Source organism: Dendrobates tinctorius, unplaced genomic scaffold (genome assembly GCF_039654945.1).
Source record: "Dendrobates tinctorius isolate UK_male_01 unplaced genomic scaffold, ASM3965494v1 ptg000011l, whole genome shotgun sequence".
Lineage (NCBI taxonomy): Eukaryota > Metazoa > Chordata > Amphibia > Anura > Dendrobatidae > Dendrobates > Dendrobates tinctorius.
Window position 1 is genome coordinate 128,584,720 of NW_027361679.1, and position 21,282 is coordinate 128,606,001.

The window sequence follows — 21,282 nt, forward strand, 5'->3', positions numbered from 1 at the left end:
AGTATGTCACTCCCAAACCTCAAATTAAGCCATTTATACATTCACATAGGGGACTCAGCCTGTATTAAAATTATTAGTGTAGATTTTATTTATCTTCTTTTACATAAAAAACAAGGGCTCAGTGCCACTCCCTCAAATGCAATTATTCACACCTCCCCTTATTTTGATTGCCTGCGCTTGCTTTGGAGCACTTCCTAAACTGAAACCTAAGCTTAGCACACACTGCCACTACAAGAACTGAGAGCGGACACAGTGTCAGTGTTTGCTAATGTGTTCTCACCCTTCTCCTGTCTGCAATGGCCACTCGCTGCACAAAGGATCGCACATCAGTGGGCAGCTGACAGGGACAGGAGAGATCAGATCACGCTCTGACGCTGGGTGTGCCCATACTTGCACTGTCAGTGTGAGCACCCTGTCATTTCCTTCCCCTATCTTTATCCTATCAGCATTGGCTGCCCCCTACTGTTTTATTCTGCAAGCAGCAAGCGTCCGCTACAGACGTGATGCGAACTCACCTGTACACGCTGTGTGCGCTCATCACCTGCAGTGTCAGTGCATTCAAGACTGAAGATTCTATTTAAACAGCACTCCAATCAGTTTAATGAGCTCTTGGCCATGCCAAGGGTGCACCGAGTCCACTATGTGAATGTATTAGTGGTTTAACTTGGCGCTTGGGGGTAATATTTTAGCATGATACCTTATACCATTTTATTCTGTCTTGATTTTTAGTGGAAGGTGGGAGACCCTTGTAGTGCTGTTTGGTCAGAAGATGGATGTGTCTATCCTGCTACGGTAAAATCCATTGACAGAGAAACAGGGACATGTGTGGTGCAGTATGACGGCTATGGAAATACTGAGAGGCATCAGCTGGATGAAATAGTGTCTGTGGGGAGTAGTGGGGACAGCACCCCACCTGTTAAACAGGTGACTAAATCTTTCTTGTCATTGTTATCACTTCCCTATATTCTGTGATAAATAATTATAACCCCCTCCCTCACCTCCTCTAATGACTCACTTTTCCCACATTCTGCGTCTTCATTACTCTTTTTGCCAGCATTTTACTTCAACATTTTGATGAATCTTACAAAACCCATGGCATCCAATTGCAATTAACCAAATACATGTACTGTCTTTCCTAACCCAAGGCAACTACAGTATCAATGTTCTTGCTCTTAAGGCTAGGGTCAACCGAGCGTCTAGTCTCTCATCCGAGAGAATCAGGTCAATTATACGAATCACACTGATGAGAGTTTGCTAAGAGCGTGATCATAGTGTGATCTGATTCTCTTGGGGGAGAAGATGGAGAAAAAAATATCTCCATCTTCTCCTTTGTGTCAGTCCGTGGAAATCAGACGGCACTCAGTCATTAACGTGTTGTCCGATATTTTCCACGCACTCATTGACTTGCATGTATTAGTGCGATTCGAATATTGGATCAAACTCAGGCATGCTGCGATTTTTTCCTTGGACAGGATCTGCAATCTGATGTTTTGTCGGATCGCACTCGTACCGAAAATACAGTCATCTGTACAAGCCCTTATACTTATGAAAGTTATTATAATGTACATTGATGTTTTTTGGTATATTGTTTCAAGTGTTTCAATTAGTTTTCACTTATTCCCATTGTCATCAATGTCACTATGATGATCTATGCTATTGCCACCATTTTGATTGTCTGGCATCTTAACTCCTGAAACTATTTCACCTCTACTTCAAAAAGTCTGTCTCCTCCCTGTTCACTACTGTATTTATAACACAGAGACTTTAACCCATTCCCCGACATGGCAAATTTCTGTATTTGCGTTTTGTTTTTTTAAAGAATGTTTCTATTAACATTTGTCAGATTACAAAAAAACACAGAATGTGTATAAACAAAGGAAATAGAGTAATAAATGGTTGATTTGACTAAACAGAAACCATTCTATTTATAACATTTCTGATATACAGTTATGGCCGAAAGTGTTTACAGAAAATGAAGTATTTCTCCCAGAAATTTATTGGAATTACCGTATTTTTCGGACTATAAGACTCACCGGACCATAAGATGCACCCCAAATTTTCAAAAGGAAAATAGGGGAAAAAAATAATGTGTCAAGTGGGGGTCTGTCTTACAGTCCGAATTCAGCTTACCAGGGAAGGGATCGGCACAGTTGGAGAAATGGTCACAGGGGTCGTTTGGTGGTCCAGGCTGGTGCAGTGGTCTCCGGGAAATCCCATCCCAAGCTGGTGGGGTGGCGGTGCTCTGTGATGGGGCAGTGGCGGGTGCTCTGTGCTGGGGCAGGGGTTTTGTGCTGGGGCAGGGGAGCTGTGCTCCAGTGCAGTGGCAGCGGCTCTCTGTGCTCCGTTGTTGGCTTCGCCGGCATTTTGTCAAAGCCCAGAGGCCGCCGCACATCCGTTGTGGCCTCCGCGAAGATGGCCGGGTAGATGGCCACCGGGTCGGGGATAGCACATGCTCAGATTCAAATCTTGGCAACGAGATCTAGTCCCGAGATCTCGTCTCCCGAGATCTTAGGACGAGATCTGAATCTGAATTTGAGCATGCGCCGCCCCCGGCCCAGGAGCCATCTCCAGGCAGCCATGTTCCCGAAGGCCACCGCAACATGGCAGCAACGATTGCGCGGGTGCCTCCGGGCTTTGACGAGATGCTGGTGGATCCCACAACGGAGCACAGAGAGCCGCTGCCACTGCATCGGAGCACAGCCCGCCATCACCACCAGACCACAGAGCCCCGCCGCACCGCTACAGCCGCACCAGCCACAGGATTTGTAAGTATATTCTGACCATGAGATGTACCCTCATTTTCCCTCAAAATTTTTGGAGAAAAAGTGTGTCTCATGGTCCGAAAAATACGGTACACATTTTGTTATACAAATGTTTATTTCTTTTGTGTATATTGGAACATAAAAAAACAGAGAAAAAAGGCAAATTGGACATAATTTCACACAAAACCCCAAAAATGTTGGCATCTTTCCAAAATTGTGGGTAAACAGCTTTGTTTCAAGGATGTGATGCTCATTCGCCTGCGCTGCAAGAAAAAAGACAGACGGCACCGTGTGTACTGCTGAAATTCTATGCTGCTGGTCTTATACCATGCTGCAGGCTTCCCTCATGACCCCGGGTACTTATCCAAGAAAAACACAGGTAATAAATCCATCAGAGAAAAGAAGATAGCACTCACCAGTCTTTTGAAGAAATTCCGCTCTTTATTAGCAATAAAAAAGTGGGCATATTTCTGGTGTGAATACTGGTTGGAGGAATTAGCTTACAGGTACATGTTATCTTTAGAAACAAGTTTGTATAAAGAACGCTGTGTATACAGTGTTTGTGCTTGTTAGTTTTCCCTTTTTTTTCTCCACCTGTCTTTGCATAACTGTATGTTTTCATACATGCTTAATATTGATTTTAATTGTTTTTATGTTTCACGTCACTATGGCAGCAGCTGTGGAAGGAGGAGTGATGGGGTGATGGGATATTCCCCCCTTGTCACATCCTTTCACTAATTGATCCGTGGAAGCGCTAGTCGGTGCAAAATGGCCGTCGTCAAGTTTCTGCCCACTCCCGTCCTCACTACCCCGGCCAACATGCTTTTTTATTGCTAATAAAGAGCGGAATTTCTTCAAAAGACCGGTGAGTGCTATATGCTTTTCTCTGGTGGATAAATATATTCATTATGTTAACTAGGGGGCAGGTCAGTGAGAGATCAGTGACCTGTCAGCAGTCTTCAGTATGAATAGCTATTCAAATCACCACATAAAGACACCCCCCCCCACAGGCCATCCCGAAGCATGACCATATGATTAACTCAAAACTGAAAATAAAGATTAAACAACCACAAAACGGATTTCATCAGCCAAGGTATCAATTTAATCAGTATAATGGCGCTGACCTGACACTGTCTGTAGGTTACTGTGCACAATCCTGCTGACAGGTTCCCTTTAAGTTGGCTTTTACGAAAATGCTCTCCCCTCCACCTTTTTAATCTTTCTTTTGCTTTCTAAATGTAGTGTAACTCTCTACATTTGTCACCCAGTCATGGCTTTCATCCAGCCAGGTTCCCATAATGCCCACCACATCTTATTTTGGGATTGACATAAGAGTATCCAATTCATTCATTTTGTTTGATAGACTTCTTGCATTTGCCAGCAGACATTTAATATTATTATCACATTTATTACTCCTACTCAGCTCCTTACTTTCCTTGCATATCCCAGTCCCCCTAAATCCTCAATGACCCCCTAATGCCTCCCTCCCTCTGTCTACTATCTCTATCCCCTTATTAGCACAACTACCCTCCCTAGATCCTAGGTTAAAAGCTACTCCATCCATCTGACCATTGTTTCCCTAAGCACAGCTACACCCTCCCCATTGAGGTGCAGCCCATCCCTACTGTGTAGCCTGTAGCCGACAGAAGTCTGCCCAGTTCTCCATGAACCCAAAGCCCTCCTTCCTACACCAATTTCTAAGCCACTTATTTATTTCCTTTAGTTCCTGAAGTCTTTCTAGTGACGCTCATGGCATCAACAGTGTTTACGAAAACACCTCCTGGGAGGTTCTGGGCTTCAGCTTCTTTCCTAATTTCCTGGAATAATTTTTAAGGACCTTCCACCTCCCTCTAACTTTGTCATTGGTACAGATGTGTACCATGTCCGCTGGATTTTTCACAGCCCCACCCAGCACTCTGTCTATCCGATCCGTAATATGTCGAACCAGAGCACCAGGTAGACAACACATTGTTCGGCATTCACTGTTTCGGCAGATGACCCTGTCTGTCCCCCTAATTATAGAGTCTCCCACCACCAATATCTGTCTGGCATTTGCCACACTCCTATTTAGTTTGCAGTTGTTTTCCTGGTTGCTAGGAGCAACGCCCAGCTATAGTGATCCCAGTCCTGGGCCTGCATTCTTAATATCAGCCAAACAGGCATATTTACTAGATTGTGCCAGATCAGGACTGAGCTTCTTCCCCTTCTTGTAATTGTCACTTAGCTATGTACTTAATGGCTATAATCAATTTCTGTAAGTATGGTTAGTGTAGTGATTTCTGGTATATCCCTCGATCATTTGGTTAGTGATGTTGACTGGGCGACGTGGTTTATAGGTTTATTAAGGAGCTTAAAATACCTTGATATTTGGCTTTTTGAGGGCTGAGATTGTTAAAAGAATATTCTTAATTGTGGGTTCCACTCTGTGTCAGTAAGGTGGGGAAAAATTGTTGATATTTACAGTAGGGAAAAAAAGTGTTTAGTCAGCCACCAATTGTGCAAGTTCCCCCACTTAAAAAGATGAGAGAGGCCTGTAATTGACATCATAGGTAGACCACAACTATGAGAGTCAAAATGAGAAAACAAAACCAGAAAATCACCTTGTCTGATTTGGCAAGATTTATTTTGCAAATTATGGTAGAAAATAAGGATTTGGTCACCTAAAAACATGCAAGATTTCTGGATCTCACAGACCTGTAACTTCTTCTTTAAGAGACTCCTCTGTCCTCCACTCATAACTTGTAGTAATGGCACCTGTTTGAACTTGATATCAGTATAAAAACACCTGTCCACAACCTCAAACAGTCACACCCCAAACTCCACTATGGTGAAGACCAAAGAGCTGTCGAAGGACACCGGAATCAAAATTCTTATAGTCCGAAAAATACGGTAGTTACATGGGTTGAAAAAAGACCTAGGTCAAGTTCAACCTTTCTCCACCAATTTTACATTTTGTCACTAATTTAGCTATAACCCACAATGTTATGTGTATCGAGGAAATCATCCAGTCCTTTTTTAAAAGCTGTTTATTCATACTTCATTTGGCAACCGGAAATGGCGGCATGCATTTGTGGCGCCCCTGAGGCTCAGTCGCCACAGAGGTACTGCACCTCCTCCTGAGGTGTGGTGCCCACCTTTCAGGTAAGTTGGAGGCTCCTGACCACGCTCCAACATCCGCACCCCACACAACACAGTAGTTCAGCAAAGCCACATTGTGGCTCTTTGCTTGGAGAGTAGCAGAGCACCTTTGGTGGCTCCCTGCTTGGAACACAAAACGTGCTGGGAGGCGGGTGGAGTTGAGAATACATAAAAGAGCGGGGAGGTTTAGGATTACAGGTCAGTCAGACAGTAGGGGAGTCTGAGGAAGGAAGCCACTCGGAGAGGAGTGGGGATCCCTGGAAAAGGGATGGAGGAAGGAGTGCTGCAGCTGCCTCAGTGATCTGAGCCAGCTGGCACGGGAAAGGAAAGAAGGAGAAAGACATTGAACTGAAACCTGATCTTCCATAAGAGAGAGAGATTAGTATGGAACGAAGGAGTAAAAGGGATCAGAGAGGACGTGGGTTAGGAGAGAACCCTGCCTAGAAGTTCTAAGCGCAAGGCCGGGGCCCGGTCCCCGAGGTTGTATGGACACTAATGATTCTGCAGCAGACACCGGTGGAGTAGTGGGCTGTAAATGCACTACTCCCATCTAAGACTTGGGGGCACAACAGCAACTTGGATAGAGAGCCGGGACTCAGGAGTAAGGAGTCCCCGAAGCAGGCTACAGCTGTCTGCCGTACAAGTAGAGTTCTTGGGAACATCTGTCAGGAGGCACTCCAGTGTAACTCAGTACTAGGAGTACTTCACACTTAAAGGCGCTATAGAGGAGACGTTCAGAAAGGTACATGTTGGCGGAGCGTTGGAAGGGAGCATTCCATCTTGTCTGGAAGTTGACTGAGTCCCTGACCCGGAGGACACGGCACGGAGGCAGGCACCTGTGTATACTACAGACTGTGAGTAAAGCTTTGGAACTACAAGCCCTGGTGTCGTCCATTCATTCTCGCGCCAATGCACCCAGCACCGCTACATCTGGGTACCAGCTTCTACACCACTTGTGCCTCTCCTCTAATTCCACATCTACACTGCCCTGGGACTACAGCTCCACCTTTGGGGAGCTTCACCATCTTGGCTGCAACACACCACCAGTCCCAGAGGATCTGCATGCAGCGTTGGCCTAACACCTCACTTGCCGAGCACCACAGGTGGCGTCACGAACTATTCATCTAACTACATTCCACCACCAATTCAATTCCCCCAATTAACTGGGCGCCCAGAGCCACGGACCGGGTCACCGCTGCTGTAACACTTCCCGCCGACACCGGCCCGCTACCGAGTACCCCACGGCCCTGGGAGGGCGACCCACATTTATTGGATCGTCAAAAATGTGGGTGCGGCCACTGTCTTAGACTTTTAGTTTGGCTGGATATAATAGCTGGAACCTATTAGAGTTGTCATGAAGGTATTGACAAATGGGTAAGAAGCCTTTATGTTTTTGAGTGATCGAAGAAGATACCGTGAGTCCTCAAAGCTGAGGATATGATTGTTTTTAACTGAGTTCAGTATGCTCTGAAGATTTGTTCTTTAATGGACCAATTTAGGAATCTAGCGACGACCTCCTCTTTGTTCCTTAAGAGGACCTATGCAATGGGCTCTCAACCATCAGTGAATCCACAGTGATAGGAAGTTGCAAAGGTTGTATTACACCAGTAGTGAGAATAGGAGATTACTCCGCCTCTCTCTATTTTCTAGGCCCTCCAACTTGACACAGAGGGAAATTTCTTCTCTTTGACTGTTGGTGGATGCCTGAGCGAAAGAGATGATGGTAGTTACACAATCATTGATCCTGTTCTCTAGTTTAGCAATTTGTTGTGCATTTGTCATAACCAGGGCTAGAACCAAATTGATAGATTCATGGAGGACATATAATCTTTTATCAAAGAATGGTATGAGGCATCTTGAGACTTCCTGAGCGACAGCAGCTGGTTGCAGGTATTCTATTGCAGGCGCAGCTGGAGGAGTCTGGCATGGTGACATTTTAGGAGGGGTATTGTCCTCACCAGTTAAAAGTTCAGCCAGTGCCTCTGGATTTTCTGATGATGTTGACATTTGAGACTTTGTAAATACTGTAATTGTTTATCTTTATTATTTTTACAATTTTTGTTTTACTTAGGGTAGAAGATGTAGGTGTTTCTAAAGCGGTAGATCTGGTTGACATTTGTGATACGAAGTGACGTGAATTTTGTTGCTTTGATAGGTATTTTTCCATGCACATTGGTATTTAGGGCTCAATAACTGTGAGGAGGTCGAAAAGAATGTATGAAATGTACAGAGAGCAATTTCTCGTATTAACAAATCATAGGAGATGAATTAACATGCGCCATTAACAACTCAGAAGAATGGCGTGTTACCAACAGCAGTAATTCGAAAAATGAAAGATCTCTCTTCCATTCTCCTGTTCATTTACCATCCTCTTGAGTTGACGGGTGAGGCGAGGTGACTAAATTTATGTAAGATCAGGAGATGATGTTTCATGTATTGGTCACTGGGCTGTCGTTTTATTTTAGAAATCTAGATTTTGAAATTAGCTATAACCGAAGATTCAAGTATGAGTTATAAATCAACCACTAGATCAGAGGTGAGGAACCTTCTATCTGCCAAGAGCCATTTGGATATTCAAGCCATCCTTCGGCTTGATGTCAGTGGACATTACACAGCGACATCAACCCCAAAACCATTATCCCGCTTGCCAACGCACCAGGGCAAGCGGGAAGAGTCAAGGTTAAGCCTCTGAGTTGTTGCATCTAATGGTTGCGCCATTTCTGGGGCGGCTAAGGGCTGGTGTTGTTAGTCTGATATGGGGCCAAAATCCATGGCCCCTTTGTAGCCTAATAAGTTCAGCCTGCAGCTGTCTGTTTTAGTCTTTGCTGGTTATTGAAAGTAGGGGGGACCCCACATTTTTTTGGTTCCCCCCTTTTTAATAACCAGTAAAGGTTAGGCTCACAGCTGTGAGCTGTTATTAATAGCCTTGAAACCTTAATGGATATTTGCCACTTCTCAGAATAATATACCAGCCCCCAGCTGTCGGCTTTACCTCAGCTGGTTAGTAAGAATAAGGGGGACACCATTTTTTCATATATTTATTTATGCCTGCCTATTCTCTTTTCTGTAAGGTCACATCCTGCTGTTCCAAAGTTTTCAGCACCACAAAAGCAGCAAAACCTAATACCTGCATTTTTACTGCGGTTTTGCACCTACTCATTGCTTTCTATGGGTGAAAAAGCGCTGCAAAAATTGCTGAAAATGACACGCTGCAGTTTTCAAAAACATATAATATTACGTCCGTTACACTATCATCCCATGTAAAGGGAGTGAAAAGAAAAAGCACAAATCCAAGAAATAAACAAAAATAACATTTTATTAGGTATTAATAAATACAAAGATATGAGATAAAAAATGACAAAATTACAAGAAAATTGACCTCAGATGTGAGAGACACTTAAGGCTACAGACCCCTTTAAACGCACAACCTGTATAATTAAAGTGTGATAGAGTATACAAAATGCATACTGGGAGGAGCAGTCTATTGCAAAAAAAAAATTTCTGCTGGGGGCAAAAAAATGTGCCAGAATAAATAAAGTGCCTTGTGCAAACTGGGAAAGTCTTAATGCACCTAAATTACCTGCTTGGCCATCTCCATAGCCCTAAATCATCCTAAATATATGTGCAGCTGACCCTTGAGCATGAAGGCAACCAAGACCCAATATTGATAATAGAGATATAAACTCAAAACCTCTTAATTTGTACTCACATGGTGTGTGAAGTCTGTGCTGTGTCCCTCCACCCTGACGCACGTTTCGTTCACACTTCAGGGGGCGTTTTTGCATTTTTGCTGCGTGTTTGCGCCTACTTATTGCTATCTATGGGTGAAAAAGCCCCGCCCACCAAATCAGACCCAGAGTGGCCCCACCCACCAAATCGGACCCTGAGGGGCCCCTGCCACAAAGTCAGACCCTGAGGGGCACCACCCACAAAATCGGACCCTGAGGGGCCCCGGCCACAAAATCGGACCCTGCGGGGCCCCACCCACAGAATCGGACCCTGAGGGGCCCCACCCACAAAATCGGACCCTGAGGGGCCCCACCCACAAAACCGGACCCTGAGGGGCCCCACCCACAAAACCGGACCCTGAGGGGCCCCACCCACAAAATTGGACCCTGAGGGGCCCCGGCCACAAAATCGGACCCTGAGGGATCCCGGCCACCAATTCAAGCCCAGAGGAGCCCAGGCCACCAAATCGGATCCTGAGGGGCCCCACCCACCAAATCAGACCCTGAGGCCAAAGTGGCCCCTGAGAGGCACCCACAGTTAAAACGGATCCTGAGTTGAAAGTCTTGCAGGGGCAGCAGGCAAGTCTCTCTTAAAGGGCAGCCCGGGCACCATTTCAAAGCACTATCTGTACTTCCTTCAGGAAATACACATTTAGTTATTATTCAGTTGATTTTCCGCAATTAATGCATCCCGAACAGCTACACGCATAGACTCCGATGAGGTGTCGTTTCGAAGCCAGCGTCCACGAGTGATGTGCTAAGTAATTTTCGTGTCGATCGGATTTGTAGTTTTTACGCAATTTGCATCTGAAAAAGCATTTTCCTCAATGCATTTCAATGGGAAAATTTTGCCACAGGGAAAACATGCCCTGAGGCGATTCAAATGGCAGTTAAGCTCATTGATATACGCAGGCACACCCAGTTACTATGTCAACACCTACGAACTTTACATGACCCCCCAGGACACAGTTTGTGCCAGATAATTTCAGCTCTTAAAGCGAAACCCACAGCACAAATGCAAATCTAGCTTCATCACATGACGCATGCCCCTGAGAGAGAATGTGCGCCAAACTGGATTTAGAAGCCCAGTGAGCCAAACTGGCTCTTAAAGGGCCGACGCGCCAAAGTGATTCTTAAAGGCCCGGCGCACCGAAATGAGTCTTAAAGGGCCGGCGCGCCAAATCGAAAGCTGAGTGACCCCAGGCTCCAATTCGGAGGCTGATCGACCCTGGCCTACAAATCGGAGACTGAGCCACCCTGGCCTCCGAATCGGACCCAGAGTGGCCCCGCCCACCAAATCGGACTCTGAGGGGCCCCGCCCGCCAAATCGGACCCTGAGGGGCCCCGCCCACCAAATCGGACCCTGAGGGGCCCCGCCCACCAAATCGTACCTAGAGTGGCCCCACCCACCAAATCGGGCTGTGAGGGGCCCCGCCCACCAAATCGGACCCCGAGGGGCCCCACCCACCAAATCGTACTCTGTGGGGCCCCGCCCACCAAATCATACTCTGTGGGGCCCCGCCCACCAAATCATACTCTGTGGGGCCCCGCCCACCAAATCAGACTCTGAGGGGCCCCGCCCACCAAATCGGACCCGGAGGTGGCCTGCCCACCAAATTGGTCTCTGTGGGGCCCCGCCCACCAAATCGGACCCAGAGGGGCTCGGCCCTCAAAATCAGACCCTAAGGGGCCCCACCCACAAAATCGGACCCTGAGGGGCCCCAGACACAAAATCGGACCCTGAGGGATCCTGTCCACCAATTCAAGCCCTGAGGAGCCCAGGCCACCGAATTGGATCCTGTGGGGCCTCACCCACCAAATCAGACCCTGAGGGGCCCCATAGGCCAAAGTGGCCCCTGAGAGGCACCCACAGTTAAAACGGGCCCTGAGTTGAAAGTCTTGCAGGGGCAGCAGGCAAGTCTCTCTTAAAGGGGCAGCCCGGGCACCATTTCAAAGCACTATCTGTACTTCCTTCAGGAAATACACATCTAGTTATTCTACTTCTCAGCGTTTTTTGCAATGCGGCCCGAACCGCTTGGAGCAGAGACCCCGTTCAGGTGGCGTTTCGAAGCCCTCGGTGGGGACAGGTGTGCTATGTATTTTTGTAGTCGATCTGATTTGTAGTTTTTAAAAAAATCGCATTTTAAGCAAAAATTTTCCCATAGGAATTAATGGCGACCTTTCCATGACCCCTAACTGACATGGATTGAAGCCACAACGCAGGTGCAGTGACCTTACAAAGATGGCAGCTATGCAAATGCAGCTTCCACACATGACCTGTATTAGCTAATAGAAGCTGACAGATCGCTGATTCAAGGTCTTAAAGGCGCAGCCCGCCAATGGCTTATGAAAAGCCCCACCCAGTGATGGCTAACCTTGGCACTCCAGCTGTCTTATAACTACAACTCCCAGCATGCCCTTGCAACCTGCAGCAGTTGAGGCATGCTGGGAGTTGTAGTTAGTTCTCCAACAGCTGGAGTGCCAAGGTTCGCCATCACTGCAGTCGGACGCCAAAGTGGCTTTAGAAGCCCAGTGTGCCAAAGTGGCCTCCGAGGCAAAGTGGCAGCATGTGTCAACATGGCTAAAGTGGCCAAAGTGGCTACCAAGTGGCCAAAGTGGCTACCGAGGTGCCGAATATGCTAAAGTGGCTACCAAGTGGGCAAAGTGGCTACCGAAGTGCCGAATGTGCCAAAGTGGCTACCAAGTGGCCAAAGTGGCTACAGAGGTGCCGAATGTGCCAAAGTGGCTACCAAGTGGCCAAAGTGGCTACCGAGGTGCCAAATGTGCTAAAGTGGCTACCAAGTGGCCAAAGTGGCTACTGAGGTGCCGAATGTGCCAAAGTGTCTACCAAGTGGCCAAAGTGGCTTCCGATGTGCTGAATGTGCCAAAGTGGCTACCAAGTGGCCAGAGTGGCTACCGAGGTGCCGAATGTGCCCAAGTGGCCAAAGTGGCTACCGAGGTGTCAAATGTGCCAAAGTGGCTAACAAGTGACCAAAGTGGCTACCGAGGTGCTGAATGTGCCAAAGTGGCTACCAAGTGGCCGAAGTGACCACCAAGGTGCCGAATGTGACAAAGTGGCTACCAAGTGGCCAAAGTGGCTACCGAGGTGCCGAATGTGCCAAAGTGGCTACCAAGTGGCCAAAGTGGCTACCGAGGTGTCGAATGTGCTAAAGTGCCAAAGTGGCTACCAAGTGGCTACCGAGGTGCCGAATATGCCAAAGTGGCTACCATGGGGCCAAAGTGGCTACCGAGGTGCTGAATATGCCAAAGTGGCTACCAAGTGGCCAAAGTGGCTACCGAGGGACTGTGTGCACCAAAGTGGCTACCAAGGATTCCTGCATGCCAAAATGGCTACCAAGGGGCCAAAGTGGCTAACAAGGGGCCCGCACATCAAAGTGGCTACCAAGGGGCCAAAATGACTACCTAGGGGCAGGGCCCTGCCAGACTTGCTCGTGAGGTTCATTGGCACCAAAGTGGTTTCTGAGGGTCCCTGGGAACCAGACTGGCTCCTGAGGGGGCCCGCATAACAAAGTGGGTTTTGGGCTTCACATACTAAAGTGGCCGCTGAGAGGCCTCGCATGCCAGACTGGCACCTGAAAGGCCCCGACATCATAGCAGCTGTTGAGGGGCCACACCATGCCAAAGTGGCTTGTGAGGGGCTGTACTATGCCAGTCGCTCTGGCTTTTGCCAACCTAAGATGATTCGCACCACAAGAATGTCCACAAAATATTTCCATGAAAACGCGATATGCGCTTTGGTCCATTTTTATTTTTCATGGGTACAGCTGCAATTAAATGGTTGCTATCACTACTAAGGTCCCCATCACACTGAACGAGCATCCGATCCATGACGTTTCAGCAATACCCCGCTGTGACGGCGGCAACTGCTGCGTGTGACAGCGGGATACAACGTCGCAGGGGGCATTCCTGAGCCTGGCAGATCCCAGTCCCGGCCGTTATCATCACTGGGGTGTCATGCATCATACACTCCCAGCGAAGAAAATTGTTCATTGTGACCGCTGCGCTTGCAACGCTGCGATGTCGGGTTTGCGGTATCATTCGGTGTGAACGGACCTTAAGGACTTACTAGTCCACTAATTGTACAATTTTATTGAGTAAATAGGGACCACTGCACTGCTTTAAGAAATGTATGTGACAAGGTTCCCTGATTTCTATAACAAATGTTAGTGGCCTGATTAATGAAAATTGCCTCAGAGTAAAACCATTTTGGTTGTCCATAGCAACCAGAGGTCAGCTTTCATGTTTGAAACTGCTGAGGTAAAATGAAAGCTGACCTCTGATTGGTTGTCGGGGCCACTCGAGCAGTCTGTCAGGCAGTTTCACTGTGTGAGGCCTGCTCTTCCTAATCTGCTAGTCACCTTCTAATTTCTGTGTTCGGTGAATAACATAAAGCAGAATTTCTGAAGGAATTTCCACTGAGGTAAATCTGCCCCTAATGGTGTATTCACACGTGTGAGAGGAGCAGTTAACAAATCGCTGCCATTTTTTTCTCATAGCAATATTTGCCATACAGTTATTATGTAAGGGCTGGGAGCCAAAAAATAGGGCATGTCATTCTTTCTTTCCCGCAGCCCTAAAATACAGTATTTCACCTATGTTATTAATTTCCATGGGGGGAACTACGCCGTGCTTATTCCAGCAGATGTGCTACAGGTTTTGTGGCAATAAGGTCGTTTCACACAGGAGATTCTTTGGCGCGAATATTGCCGGACATTTTAGCTCTACACATCACATCCTATTATTTTCAATTAGACTTGAGCGACTTTGGTCGGATCGGGTTTCATGAAACAAAATTTGTTTCAGATGAAACTGGTCCGACTAGGGCAAAAAAAGTCGGAGTTTCGTCCGAAACCCGACCCCAATGCAAGTCAATGGGAAATAAAAGTCGGCATTGAGCGGACGACTTTTCAATGGCCGTATTCACATGGCCACATGAAATCACATGGCCACATGTGAATATGCCCATTGATAACAATGGGTCATGATTTTTAGCGGGAAAATTGTTCGCAATTCTCATGCCAAAAAATCGCACCTGTGAAACGGCCCTAATGCTGTGGATTTGCTGCGTGTCTGTAACAATTTTGCAGTCTGCAGTTAATTTGGGAAAATTTACTAAAATAGGTCTCAGGCATACAGCAGCGTTTGATCATTGATTTTTCAATGATGTTTGGAGGCGAAAACCAGGAGAGAAGCTCAAAAACAAAATTTATACTGTAAAGATTTGCACCAATTTTGTCTTTTGCACCTACTCCTGATGCTTTTACAGGGCTTTTCATGGCCCCTTTATAAACGTCTATGTTAAAATCACCTGCAAAATTGCCCAGCCAGATGTTTTTGCAAGCGATTTTCAAGGCTCCCGTAGGTTATAATGGGCAATTTCCCAGCACTAATGCGCTTAAACGGGCTTAAGTAATCATACTGTAGTATGTGCACACTTGTACACACAGTCCGATTTTTACTTCCGAATTTGACCGATTATTTATTCTGACTGTGTGTACTAGCCCTAAATGTGACTTCATTAGCTACATAAAAATAGTTTGTTTCCATTATGGCCGTCCCTATTAAAATCTGCCAAAAGCAGACAGACTTTACATTAGCAGAGTCTACCTGTGAGAACTTGTTGCTAGAGAGATTATTCGTTGCAATCAGAATTTCTAGTGAAATCAATAAATCAAACTGAGCAGCCACAATTTCTTATGTACAGACTCTGCCTAGGACAGTCTGCCTGTTCTTCACAAGTGTCTGAACCCCGTTCATTTCATCATTGTGGGTCCCAGTGTCCCCTTAAAGCAAATGGTGGTGACATCACTCAGGTCCTTTAGCCTGCACCCAATATTATATGATGGTGACATCACTACATCACCCCCATTGGCTTCATATACAACCCATCCCAGGTTGTGTCATTGCTATACACAACATTCATATTCTAACTTTACTTTCTTACAGTCGATACACTGCTGTAAATCTGGCAGCGCTGTTCAAGCACCATGTATTTCCTTCAGAAAATGCCCATCTAGTTAATTCATTCATTCAATCATTAAAATTAGCTTTTGTTTCTGTTCTAGTTCAGTTCTCCACATTCCCAACATAGACATAGCTAAAACAAAACGTGTAGGTAGCTTACAGCCACCATTACATATAAAGGGATACGTAAATGCTTAGTGCATACTGTTTACACATACTACTCAAATGTAAAAAAAAAAACGTGTGCAGGAAGCTGCTATGTTTCATCTAGTGACAAGGGCAGGTATTCAGAATATCATATTTTCAAGTCTATGAAGTATAGAGTTTTGATTGCTATAACAATATGGTGATAAATAATCATCACAGAACTCTGGGCCTAAAAGTGACAAGGTGGAGATCCTCTTGATGTGAAAAATAAACACATATGAAAAAAATGAAATCACTGAGCTAAAAAAAAGTCAATGACAGTTCACTCTCTGACCAAAAAAGAATTCATACACCTTGCTTTCATATTCCTGGTAGGTTGTAGTGTGGTGACTGTATAGCCTGAAATTGCTGAATTGCTGTGGCTACACATCTGTCTGTTTGATGCTTACATGGTTATCACAATACGTGTCACCAGTAGACCTGGGGAGGCTAAGCACAGTACACCAGATGCAGGCTGGCTTTCACATTTAACAGCTTTAATTGGCAGGATGAGGAAGACACTGATTGGCTGTACACTCGGAGGAGTTCTACCTCTTCACCTGATCTATCCCGCAATTGGAGAAAACAAGGAAAGAAGTCTGATTGGATGTACACGTTTCCACCTCCACCACCGCCTCCACCTCCCCCTCCACCACCTCCACCTTCATTACCTCCTCCTCCACCACCTAAGGTCAGTATTGCACGATACACCTTCTTTTTGCATTAAGTGGACTCTAGATAAACATTAATCCTTGTATTTTTGTGAGCTATGATGTTTTTTGGCACTTTGTGTATTTTATCGAGTACAGTATAAAATTTAATTTTCAGACATCTTATTGGTCAGCATCACATGATGATTACTCTTGCTACTTATGGACAGGAACAGAAACTGGTTCAAAAACGTATCTCTTCCCACCTTTCTTCATTATATTTCTGTCCGACAGGTTCATGGAAAGGCAGTTTCTAATTGGCACCCTGAATGTAAGCATCCTGCTACTTACCAAGCAGTGCCTAGTCGTCCATGTCCCAGGTCTACTAACACTCCGAATGTGAAGAATACTTAACTGTTGCACTAACATAGTGACACTCGCCCACATTGTAATATACCAGCAAAGTTACAGATATATCAATACATTAGAGACAGTGTTTTGTGGGTTCCAAGTGTAAATATCCCTGTGATCTGCCATGGAAAGTTAAACTGCCTACACAACTCTGCACTGCTGCTACGACAGTCTCTGTCAGGCCGGGAGTGGTGTCATCACCGAAAACCAGTAACCTCCCTGGTGCACCTGGTAATTGGCTGGCTGCATGATAGTTACCCCACACTACTTTACTGTCAGGGATAACAGCCAGGGGGGTCACGCAGATTGTACCACTGTTACCACTTTCACAGATGAGGTCGGAGAGCTCACACAGATCCCACTGCTGCCACCAATTGTCAAGGGAACACAACTCTGCTTCCTCCAATCGTCAGGGCAATTACGCAATTGACTGAAGAGGGATGGACGAGGCCACGGCTACTTTCACTACTAAACCGGTTATTGTGGAACTCACAGTGAGCATCTGGTATATACATATCCTATTCCAACGTATGGAATATATACAGTGTATGTGTGTATATATATATATATACATATATATATATATATATATATATATATATCCAACAATGTAGACCAGCTCACTCCTGTGAACCACCTGAAACCTCAGCTGACCTGGTTAACTCCGTTGTGCCCGGATCTGGATGTAGGAGTCCATCCATACAAATGTGAACAACGACAAAGCAAAGTCCAGCAATAACGTGAGCAATCCAGGATGCTGTTAAAAATTTTTTTTTTCTTTTTATTCATAAATCCATTAAAATGCAATGGTCCAAGCAGTTCAAAACAGCAATAACTCAGGAAAGTCGTGCAGATAGCACTACGCGTTTCAGCGGTAGAACCCGCCTTCTTCACGGTCCAGAATCTGGATTCAGATTCTGGACCGTGAAGAAGGCGGGTTCTACCGCTGAAACGCGTAGTCCTAGCTGCACGACTTTCCTGCGTTATTGCTGTTTTGAACTGCTTGGACCATTGCATTTTAATGGATTTATGAATAAAAAGAAAAAAAATTTTTTAACAGCATCCTGGATTGCTCACGTTATTGCTGGACTTTGCTTTGTCGTTGTTCTCATATATATATATATATATATATATATATATATATATATATAGACCACGTTACGGTCACTGCCACCTCCACAATAACAAAAAGAACTACTAGCTGCCACCACCACCTGTATGCAGGCCAGTTGGACAGCCGTTACAGGTAATGGGTGCAGTTTACAGAGCAAGAGGAGCAAAGCTCTTAAATTTTCTATATTTAATCCGGAAAGATGGGGACTGTTTATAAAAAAAATATACAAAGATGTTACAAAATGGTTGCAAAACAATACGATATATACAATTACATAAAATAAATAGGATAACAAAGGAAAATTACAAAACTTGTGTCAAAGTGCCTCCTTATTGTACATCTTTTTTTTTTCCAAAATCATATTTATTGAAATTTTACATAGTTAAACAGGTAAACACATCAATTCCGCAAACAGTGCAGAGTAGATTAATAATACGTCAAGAAAACAGACATACAAACATAGGAGGCATGGAATAAAAAAGGGGAGGGAGGAGGAAAGGGGAAGGGGCTACCATGCTCCTACATCAACAAGCGCGGTAGCTATCAACCGAAAAAACTAATGAGGGGGGGGAGGGGATAGGTACACCTAGGTATACAACTGTAAATTACTTAGATCAAAGGTCTTAACAGAAACTGACCCGCCAAAGTGCAGGTTCCTGAATATCGAAGTGGCATATAAGCTAGACACATAGCAGGGTTCATCGCGGGCAGGGAATATCAGGTCCTGAATCGAAGTAGCACAAGCATCTTCATGGTGGATTGAAGGAGAGCCAGCTACCAAGCCACAGTTCCCAAATCTGGAACTTTTTCTTTTTAGATGACGCAGATAATACCAGAGCCCATTCGTATTGGCAATGAAGGTTCATCCTGTCAATCACAAATTGTATGGTCGGTGCTTATTGTACATCTTGAAACAGCCACACCGCTAGTTTTCAGAGAGTCCAGTTTTTCAGCTGATGTTATTTGTGGGTATTTCTTTGCATCCCAAACAATTTTCCTGGCTTTTGTCACAGGTGAGGATGCTACCTTTAGTAGCCATTGAAACCCATTTGTGTCAACTTCAGTGCATGTTATCAGGAGAAAATCACGAGGGTATGTAAACTTTTGATCAGGGTCATTTGGATGTTTTGGGTTGTCATTACGATTTAGAAAGAGAAAGCACAGTAGTTTGACAATAAATGGCTTCACCCAGCAACTAACCATGAGTGGAGAAAAAGTTTTGGTGTTATCATTCATATTCTCTGAAAAAAGGCCAACAAAGCAAAAATTCTGCCGGGGTATGTAAACTTTTGAGCACAACTGTAAGTATCAAACATGAGATGGATAACATCATCTATCTGACCATTATTTAATTGGAGGGGTTAGAATGACCTCACCATAATGTGAGTGAATGCGTTCTGTTCGTTGTTGCCTTACGACACCGGAAATTTATCTCCCATAATTATTAGATCAATGCAGACTCTGATATTCATATCTGCACACTGGCAATAACTGGACTGCTACATATTCTTGGAAGAGAGGAAACTTCTGCCTGGGAAGGGGGGAGTTCTCCTCCTCTGCATAAACGAATGTCCATTGTCTTGATTACCTGGCCACTGCATGGGGTCATCTACTTCAAAGGAGGTTGAAGCTTCATCTCTCACCCTATTTCTTTTGTTTTAATTAGTTTCTCTCTCCCTATCTATAATTAGTTACACATGTTCAATTTCTCTCTGACACTTTAACAAGCCTTTCAACATGACTAGTAATAGTAGCCAACGAGAAACCTATCTGCAGAGCACGGCTTTGAAATCTTTGCTCCTCTTCAGGACATAGTAGTGTGCAGGTTAACTGGATGAGATGCCCTTGATGCAGTTCTGGGGGTTGTTCTCACTATGGAGATCGAACAAAAATATTTCATCAGGCCAGCCAGTATCCTGCTCTGTACTGACAAGTGGCAAGTACCCCAAAACAGCTGCATACAGATAGTTTTTGGTTGACTAATATTCGCCAAGTTTTTAAGCCCCCTTTTTGGGCTGAAAAAGACCCCCTCGGCTTATAATCGAGTCACGGTTTCTGCGATTGAAAAAAGAGAATGACATGCTCATCTCTCGTTGCTGGGGACCAGGTTCCGGTGTCCTGAGCAGGCGGGGACACCGGCGCGCTATGGGGGTCAGCGACGAGAGGTGAGTATGTCTGCCTGGAATAGAGAGCTGATGCCATGTCACGTTTGGAAAGCCCCTGATGTGCCTAAAAAGTGGATACCCCCCACAAGTGACTACAGTTTGGAAACTAGACCCCTCAAGAAGAGACTTATATAGATGGGGATTCAGGTTGAACAACAAACAAGTGCTTCACATAAGTTTATAACGTAGAGCCGTGAAAATTAAAAAAATCACATTTTTTTCCACAAAAGTCATATTTTAGCACCAATTTTTTTATTTTAACAAAAGTAGCAGGAGAAAATGGACCACATAAATTGTTGTGCAATTTCTCTAGAGTACACAGATACCCCATGTGTGGAGGAAGACCACTGTTTAGGTGCATGGCAGGGCTCGAAAGGGTAGAAGCAATGTTTCGTGTTTTGAACACAAAATTGGCTGGAATCGAGAGCGGATGTCATGTCGCGTTTGGAGAGCCCCTAATGTGCCTAAACAGTGGAAACCCCCACAAGTGATACCATTTTGGAAACCAGACCTCTCAAGGAACTTATCTAGATGTATGGTGAGCATCTTGAACCACCAGGTGCTTTACAGAAGGTTAGAACAGAGCTAAGAAAATAAAAAATGACATTGTTCCAGCAGAATTTTTCTTTTAGCCCCAAATTTTATATTTTCTCAAGGGTAACAGGAGAAAATGGACCCCAAAATTTGTTGTGCAATTTCTCCTGAGTGTGCCAATACCCCATGTGTGGGTGAAAACTACTTTTGAGGCACAGTGCAAAGCTCAAAAAGGGAAGGAGCGCCATATTATAGTGCAGATTTTACTATTATGGTTTGAGGGTGCATGACCCATTGGGAGAACCCCTGAGGTGCCAGAACAACAAGACTCCTCTTAAGTGACCCCATTTTACAAAATACACATCCTGTTGAATTAATCTAGGGGTGCCGTGATCATTTTGACGCCATCGTTGGGTCAAAGAATTTTATACCGTTGTGCAGTGAAGAAAAAATTTAATGTTTACCACAAAAATTTTGTTTTAGCCCCAGATTTAACATTTTCACACAAGAAGTGGGTAGAATTGGCACCAGAATTTGTCCTACAATTTTAGCTGAATACAGAAATACACCATATGTGGCTGTACAGTACTGCTAAGCCATGTGGAGAGT

The 21,282-nt window shown here is 45.1% G+C and overlaps 1 protein-coding gene across 6 annotated transcripts in view; it reads left to right on the forward strand.

Annotated features, from left to right (window-relative positions):
- The window catches only part of LOC141050919 (survival motor neuron protein 1-like), a 98,141-nt gene that overhangs the window by 40,391 nt on the left and 36,468 nt on the right, over positions 1 to 21,282 (forward strand). For 4 of the 6 annotated variants that reach the window (XM_073547623.1, XM_073547631.1, XM_073547639.1 and 1 more), the window contains 2 exons: positions 730 to 924; positions 16,308 to 16,490. In XM_073547623.1, coding sequence (XP_073403724.1) covers positions 730 to 924; positions 16,308 to 16,490 — 378 coding nt within the window. The remainder of the gene's footprint in view (positions 1 to 729; positions 925 to 16,307; positions 16,491 to 21,282) is intronic. The other 2 variants (XM_073547653.1, XM_073547662.1) reach the window with 2 other exon arrangements.